Raw genomic sequence first — 8,309 nt, forward strand, 5'->3', positions numbered from 1 at the left:
GGCTGCTGGATTGATTAAAGCATCTAGCAAGCTTGCAAAATTCTTTCAAAGGATTCAGTTTGCCTTAATTACCAAAAAATTCCCTGTTTTTATTACACATATTAGGGCTCATTCCGGTCTACCGGGGCCCACGTCCCATGAAAATGACCTGGCAGATCGAGCCACAAAGATGATTGCATTTGCCCTCCTTTCAAATTTAGAATTGGCTAAGGAGTTTCATAAAAAGTTTCATGTTACAGCTGAGACATTGCATCATCGATTTTACATAACTAGAAAAGAAGCTAGAGATATTGTTACCCAATGTCAAAATTGTTGTCAGTTCTTACCTATGCCTCATGTTGGGATTAATCCCAGAGGAATCCATCCACTACAAGTGTGGCAGATGGATGTTACCCACATTTCATTTTTTGGTAAAATTCAATATTTGCATGTTTCCGTTGATACTTGCTCTGGAGTTATGTTTGCTTCTCCCCTGACTGGAGAAAAGGCAGCCCATGTTATTCAACATTGCCTGGAGGCATGGAGTGCCTGGGGAAAGCCCAAAATTCTAAAAACTGACAATGGGCCAGCCTATACTTCTCAAAAATTTGGACAGTTTTGTCATCAAATGGAAGTGACTCACCTAACGGGTCTGCCATATAACCCTCAAGGGCAGGGTATTATTGAACGTGCTCATAGCACTCTAAAATCCTACTTAATAAAACAAAAAGGGGGAGTCGAGGAGGCTCTGCCCTCAGTGCCACAAGTGACTGTTTCCTTGGCACTCTTTCCTCTCAATTTTTAAAATTTGGACAGTCAGGGCCATTCGGCGGCTGATCGTCACTGCTTAGGGCCTGATAGGCCTAAGGAAATGAACAAATGGAAGGATGTCTTGACTGGTCAATGGAAAGGCCTGGATCCTATCTTAATAAGATCCAGGGGAGCTGTCTGTGTTTTCCCACAGGAAGAAAACAATCCATTCTGGGTACTGGAGCAACTCACGCGAAAGCTCCTGACAGCTGAAGATGATCTTTCAACAAATACACCTGCTACTACTTGAAGAATTAAGGGCGGCCATGGTGACCACTAATTCTACTCGAGTGGAATCATTGCTCACGGATGGCTTATTATCCTGGGTTTCTTCCGCCTTTTCTTACTCTAAGATTGGGTGGGGGTTGGAATGTTTGGTGCAGCACTATGTTGTGGCTTAGTGTTTTTACTCTGGTTGTTCTGCAAACTCAATACGCAACACAAACGTGACAAGGTTGTGATCGCGCAAGCACTTGTGGCCTTGGAACAAAGATCATCTCCCAAAATTTGGTTATCCATGTTAAAAAATTAAAACAGACTGTGACACTCAGTCGATGCACCTCAGGGGTTTTACCCATTGCACTGAGTCGATGAGTGATCCAAGTCATAATCTTGCCTTTGCCTAAGTGGCTATGGTACCTAGATAGGAGGATGACAGCCCTTGCACTCCCTGGAATTTTATTCCATTGCACGGGAATGGGTGTCACCTCCATTTTCAATCTTCTCCCTTAGCCCCTGCACCCAGAGGACTTGTCTCCATTGCACCTGGTCGGGAAAGGGAGTAATCTAAAGCTCTTGATTGCTTACTCCCCAAAGAAGGAGTTCGCTTGATCGAGCTTAGGGCTCTCTTGTGCCGCGCTTATAAGGCTTTAAGGCAGTTTTCATTTATTAAAACAAAAGGGGGAGATGTGGAGAGCTGAGACTCAGATGCCATCTACTGGCACTGACATCTGCCCTCAAAACTGTAAAGAACCTCCAGAACGCATGTGCGGGTTGCGTAAGCACGCCAAGCCACTGCCCAGGGGTAAAGAGTGAGCAGCCAATCAGGGTATGACACGTCACTTAGGTGCGACCAGGGCTTATATAAACAGCACCACTTCGGGGCCCTGGCGCTCTCCTCCCTCTCTCCCGGCCCAGGGGTTGCCCACCCCGGCTGCGGCCCGTCGTCCAATGTGAGCATTGCTCGCGGCCGTGAGGTAGTAGGGCCTGTGAGGTGGCGCGCTGCCGCCCCGAGCGTCGTGGGGTTGGTCCTGAGGCTTTCCTCCTCCTTTCATCGCTTGACTGTAATAAAAAGCCTGTTGCAGAAGGACTCTTGTGTCTGCGTGCATTCTTGCTGGCGTGACGATCACGTGTGACGATCACGAGCATCAAAGTTGCTGGGCAAGAAGGATGTTATCCCTTGTTCCATCACAGAGTCCATCAGATCACAGGTTCTGTCAGGAAAAGTTTCTCCTGTAGGACAATTGGATCCCTTTAGTAACAGCAGGCATCTGTGACAAAACTTTTAGGTCGGTGAGGAGGCTTCTCTGGGACTTCATTCCTTCGTTTTGCTGTACTGCACCAGTCTAGCTGGAAGGGTGAGCTCTGAGGACAATAAAAAGGGTTTCAGCCATTCCTTAGCCCAACTGTTTTTCATGTTTTCCCCATCACACCCCCACAGCTCCTTTGTTTCATGGCCTCTCTGGACACAGCTCTGATACCTGCTTAGTGACAGTTTTCCTTTTCTAGGTCCCTGGTGGCTTTTCCCCACTGTTTTCTGAGCTTTCCAAGTAGAATTGTTGGAGGATACTGCCCAGTGTAACTCCGTTATAAACACAGCCCACTTTGATGAAGCAGAGCTAGTCCCACCTTCCAAACCCCTCTGTTCACTGCATGGGGAGGCAGAGCAGGGGAGGAGAGTGATGTGACACTGTACGGGTGAGCCATGTGATGGCGACAAACACGAACACACAGCTTCAAAAACATGAGGGTGGACAGGTTCTGCTCAGCCCAGACATAGACATGCTCTTTACCCAGCCTCTCAGCTTCCGGGAATGGGCAGGCCGTACCCAAGTTGTAGAGGAGGACACAGACATCATTCCCTTCCTTTCTCCTCCCTGGCTACAGTGCACCCACAGGGCCACAAGCACTCAGCATGCAGTGACCTCTGCAAAAGGGCTTCCTTTCTCCTTTCCACTTTCTATTTCACTCCAGGTCACAAGCTCAGGCCACTGCTGTGCTGAACACTGGTCACCTGTCTGAGGCCTGTTTGATGATGTCATGGATCTCAGGCTGTCCATGATTCAGGTAACTGAGGGATGACACAGTGTTTACAGTTGTGGCTTCCTGACTCCATGCAGAACAGGGTCTCTAACCTTGTTGCCCTGAGAAGCTGAAGCCCTCACAGCTGCTTTAACAGGGAATGTTCAGGATTCTTGTGGATATTTCTTGCTCCAGGTGTATTATGTTCTCCTGTTCTACCCTCTAAGCCTTTCCTTTCTTGTCCCCAATGTGGCCTCTTCACAGGGAACTTATTTCACCAATCCAGGTCCTTTCTCTGTGTACAGAACACCAATTCTTTCTGCAGGAAATGTGATAGACCATGCTAAAAAAGGTAATTTTAGGGCACAGTGCAATTGAATCTCAAGGACACAGGCGGCTGTTGAAGCCTGAGCTGTTGAGCAAAAGGCTTTCTCTTACATAACTTTTCTGATGGCAGGAAGTGGCTGTCATGTTCTCTGATCTCCTGTGATGGGCTAGTAGGCATTCATGTGAGGACTACCATCTGGGAAGACAGCAGTTTTTCTACGAAGGGCTTTTAGTCACCATAATGTTTTGTATACAAATGATGCATTAGCCCAGAATTTCCTACAGACCTTCACATAGGCACAGTTGAGGGGGCTGCAAAGACAGGAGCTGGCAGGTGGCTTAAGGCTGTTGTTTGTCTCACTCCAGACAAGCTGGTGCTCACAGTTCCATGACATTGTGTCATTCTACTCAGCTTTTTCTGCAGAGAGGAAGCAACTGTGAACTTTCTCCTCCACACTAACATGGTTCTGCAGTGCCTTCAAAGCAATGATCTCCTGAAGCCATGATGCCATGAATATGCCTGAAGATTCCTGGCTCCTGAGAAGGCCTGGCTTCCCTAAGTGATTTATGTTTTTCAGGGCTGTAGTTACTGAAGTCACCCTAAAAATAGCACAGCCTGCACCGAACTCTACAGAGGTTGACAACCCTCTCCCTGGGTTGACAATGTGATATCTTTGTAAGACTCAATTCCTCACCCTTTCCTTCTCCCTCTCCTCCTCCGTCTTCCCCTCTCTCTTCTCCTCTCATTCTCTCATGTTTGTGTGTGTATGTATTTATGTGTTTTTGTATTCATTGGAACATAAAAACCTTTCCTTTCATAAAAATGGTAAGAGATAAACATATATTAGGATTATTTTGTTAGTAGCTGTTAGTGAATGCATACATTTCAAGTTTTTTAAACTTTTGAAATCTTACCAATGTGTACTTTCTCCTCCACGAAATGTGTGTATTAAACCCATGGCTACCATTATGGGTGCACACAGGTCACAAGCTGACGTTCAGGTTGAGCACCAGTGTGCACAGCTACTCTTTGTCCTGAAGGCTTGATTACTGTTTATTTTTCTGGGGTTATCATGGAACAGACACAACCATATTGGCTGTGTGCCTTAAACTGTTATTTTATGTCACCTCTTGATGGAACTGAATTTCCTCCTCCTCTTCCTTTTCTTTCCTGTTCCTTCCTTGTCATCACCGCTGACTTCTCTTCATTGAGACTGAGGTCAGGGAGGAGCAAGGGCATTATGAGGAACTCCACAGATTCACAGAAAGAAAAATCTGAAGAGCTTAATCATGACTCTCTGGGCCTAGTTGCCACCAATCTTTTGAAGAACTAGCTTTTTGTGTTGCTGTTATAGAATTTTTATGTGAGGAAACTCAAATTATTGTTTTTATCAAGTATCCATTTCAGCTCTGAATTATTCATTCTTATCAAGCAATTATGAATTTTAACATTTTCCTTATTCCCTCATTTTATAAGTATTTCATTGATTTTTAAGCTTATTATGTAAATATATAATATGTCCTTTCCCATTCCTCTCTCAAAACACATCCAAAAATCTTCCCTGTGCTGTCCTTCATGTTCACGGCCTCTTTTCTTTAATTGTTATTATATACATATGTAGTCTCAGATGCATAACTGTGACCTGCTCAGTCTGTATAATGTGACGTGTTTGCATGTTTTCAGGGCTGATAATTTCATTTTGGACTACCAGTTGGTGTGCTCTTCCCTGGAGAAGACTGTTGCTCCTGCTCTTGGCATTCCTTAGTTTCCTGTAGTTCTTTGAGAAGGGCTGAGCAGTGGTTTTCCTGTAACTTGGCATGTCTAAGTGTTGTTGTCCATGTTTAGCTCGTGTTTAGGCACTCATGTGGGTAAGGTTATTGCTGTAGCTCCTTAACTCTACTGAGAGACACAATCTCACAGTGAATTCCCTAACCCCTGCTTTCAATCTCTCCATGCCATCTTCAGAAGCAATGTTCTCTGAGCCTTGCTTACAGGAGTTCTTTGGTAGATGGGTCCACCAAGACTAGGATCCACAACTCTACATCTTGATCAGCTGTAGTTTTCTGTACTGATCTCATTCTGCTGCAAAGAGAAGTTTTGTTTTTGAGAAGTGGGGGTTACACTCATCGGTGGATATAAGAACAAATACTTAGATCATTGAAAACATTTTTGCTTCTTGTCAGTATACTGTATTACAGTACAATATGTTCTGAAAAGCTATAAAGTTATTTCATCTCACCCCCTTGATTTTCAGTTGATAATTCATTAATGTTTACTTGGGAAACTTTTTACAATATTATATACTTTGTGTGTATTTAATCGTCATTAAAGGAAATGATGAGCTCTACATAAAATGCCCACTGAATTTCCTACATCCCTGAAGTCTGGCCAAGTCCCCTACACCTTGAAGGCAATGGAGACTTAAGACTCTTGTGGAGCCCATCCCTCAAGACTGGGTGAACACTTTTCATTTACTTATGACCTTAGAATGAGATGGCCCTAAGTCTATTGTAATTGTAGTTTTGTTTACTACCCTGATTTTACCTGTCAAAAGAGGGGAAAAAAAGGAGTATGCTCACCCTGAACTCAGACCATACTGGATCTCATGGCTGAGATTAAATTCATAGGTTGGAGGCAGAGTCACTTACCAGAGTTCAGAGAAAGACCAAGATTTCAAACTCTCTGGAAAGTGAACTTGTCTCCATCATTCTAGATTTTCGGGTAATTTTTTTCTTTTCTGTTTCATGCAGGGAAGGAGCTGATCAGTCATTCACAGAGCTGCATTCTGTCTCCCAGGCCACTGCATGAGAAAACCAGCAGGTGACCTGTACAGAGATCACTCTGTGCTAGAAACAGTTCCATTCTTGGTGTGTATGTAGCATCTTCACACCTAGGGTCTCCATGACTGTGCATATGCTCCAGAGTTGCTGACTGGAGCTCATCTTCTGAGTGCTTATGGTCACACGTCGATGAATGGCAGATAGTCAGTAGGATTCAATTCAGGGTCCAAACTGGTAATTATTTGTTCTGGAGATTTATTAAGAACATTTGGCTGGGCAGTGGTGGTGCATGCTTTGAATCCCAGCACTCAGGAGGCAAAGGCAGGAGGATCTCCGAGTACTAGGCCAGCTTTGTTTACAAAGTGAGTTCCAGGACAACCAGGACTACATAGAGAAACCCTGAGAAAAACTGAAGAGAGAGAGAGAGACAGAGAGACAAAGAGACAGAGAGAGAAAGAGAGAGAGAATAGGAGGAGGAGGACGCAGAGGTAAGGGGGACAAAGGGGAGAGAGAAGAAGAGAAAGAGACAAAGAAAATGAATGAATAATGAATGAATGAAAAAGAAGGTGAATGAATACTTGACCAGCAGGGAAGAGGGCACTGAGATAAACGATCCTGTGCATGTGTGTCTGACAATCAAGTGAGATGCAGCTATTACCCCTTAATAAACCAAACATGTGGACCAGGAGAGGAAATTTTTTTATAACTTCTGAAAATGTTTAATGTACCAGAAAGTTTGTATTCTGAGACAGCCCCACTATGGTCTGCAGAGTTCAGTTTTGCTTGAGAAGCATCAGGACAGTGGGGACAGTGGGGATTGTGGGGATGGCCTCAAGGGGGTGTGAGCTGGGGCTGAGTTCCAATTAGACAAGTTATAATTGGGATGAATTGACATCTTGTTGCCAGCTCAGTGTTGGTGGGTAATGCTTCATTCCCTGTATTTGTAATGAAGAGTTTTCTCTTTTCTCCTCAGACTTTTGATACTTGCAAATGCACACACAATGAATAAAGCCAGCATACTCCACACTAACACAAACATTAAAATTACCTTGTTCTCTGAAATGAGTATTGGGATCTCAGCCAACAGCATCCTTTTTCTCTTCCACCTCTGCAGGCTCATTGGTGCACACAGGCCTAAGCCCATTGATCTCGCCATTGGTTTCTTGGCCCTGACCCAACTACTGATGCTGCTAACTATGGGACTCATAGCTGCAGACATGTTTCTGTCTCGGGGGAGGTGGGACCACACCACATGCAAATCCCTTTTCTATCTACACAGGTTCTTGAGGGGCCTCTCCCTTTGTGCTGCCTGTCTGCTGAATGTCCTCTGGACCATCATCCTCAGCCCTAGAAGCTGCTGTTTAAACAAGTTTAAACATAAATCTCCCCATCCCATCTCCTGCGCCCTTTTTCTTTGTGTTCTCTACATGTCTTTTAGCAGTTACCTCCTGGTATCAAATAGTGCCATCCCCAATTCGACCTCAGATAATTTTATGTTTGTTACTCAGTCTTGCTCACTTCTACTCCCGAGTCACTCTAGACAAAGCACATTTTCCACATTGTTTTTCTTCAGGGAAGCCTTTTTTATTAGTCTCATGGTCCTCTCCAGTGGGTACATGGTGGCTCTCTTGTACAGACACATGAAGCAGGCCTGGCATCTTCACAACACCAGCCTTTCTCCAAAGGCATCTCCAGAGCAAAGGGCCACCCAGACCATCCTGCTGCTCATGAGCTTCTTTGTGTTTCTCTGCATTTTGGAGACTGTTATCTTGCAAACAAGAATGAAGTTCAAAGATGGCTTACTATTCTACTTTATTCATATTCTTGTGTCCCATAGCTATGCCACAGTCAGTCCCCTTGTGTTTATTTGCACTGAAAAGCATATAATTAAATTTTTGAGGTCAGTGTGGGACAGGAAAGTAAATATGTGATTATTCAGGAATGGGTATGATCCCTTAATACAGTCCAATATGTTGTCATCAGAGCTATGATCATGACATAGTAGGAACATTCCAAGGTTTAAACTGATATGTGAAAACATCCTTTTCCCATTACATCTGTTTACTCTGTTTGTGGATGGCAAGTATGTAAAAGAAGATTAAACTGCATTTCCACTCAGATATCACATGAGGTTTATCTTTCTCAATTGGTTTTCCACAAAGATCTGTGAG

General features: G+C 44.2%; 1 protein-coding gene across 1 annotated transcript; it reads left to right on the top strand.

Annotated features, from left to right (window-relative positions):
* Positions 1–7,139: 7,139 nt before the first annotated feature.
* LOC132654035 (vomeronasal type-1 receptor 44-like) lies at positions 7,140–8,069 on the top strand. The gene has a single exon (XM_060383326.1). It carries the CDS (start codon positions 7,140–7,142, stop codon positions 8,067–8,069), a length of 930 nt encoding a protein of 309 aa, XP_060239309.1.
* Positions 8,070–8,309: the final 240 nt, after the last annotated feature.

This window comes from Meriones unguiculatus, chromosome 5, assembly GCF_030254825.1.
Source record: "Meriones unguiculatus strain TT.TT164.6M chromosome 5, Bangor_MerUng_6.1, whole genome shotgun sequence".
NCBI lineage: Eukaryota > Metazoa > Chordata > Mammalia > Rodentia > Muridae > Meriones > Meriones unguiculatus.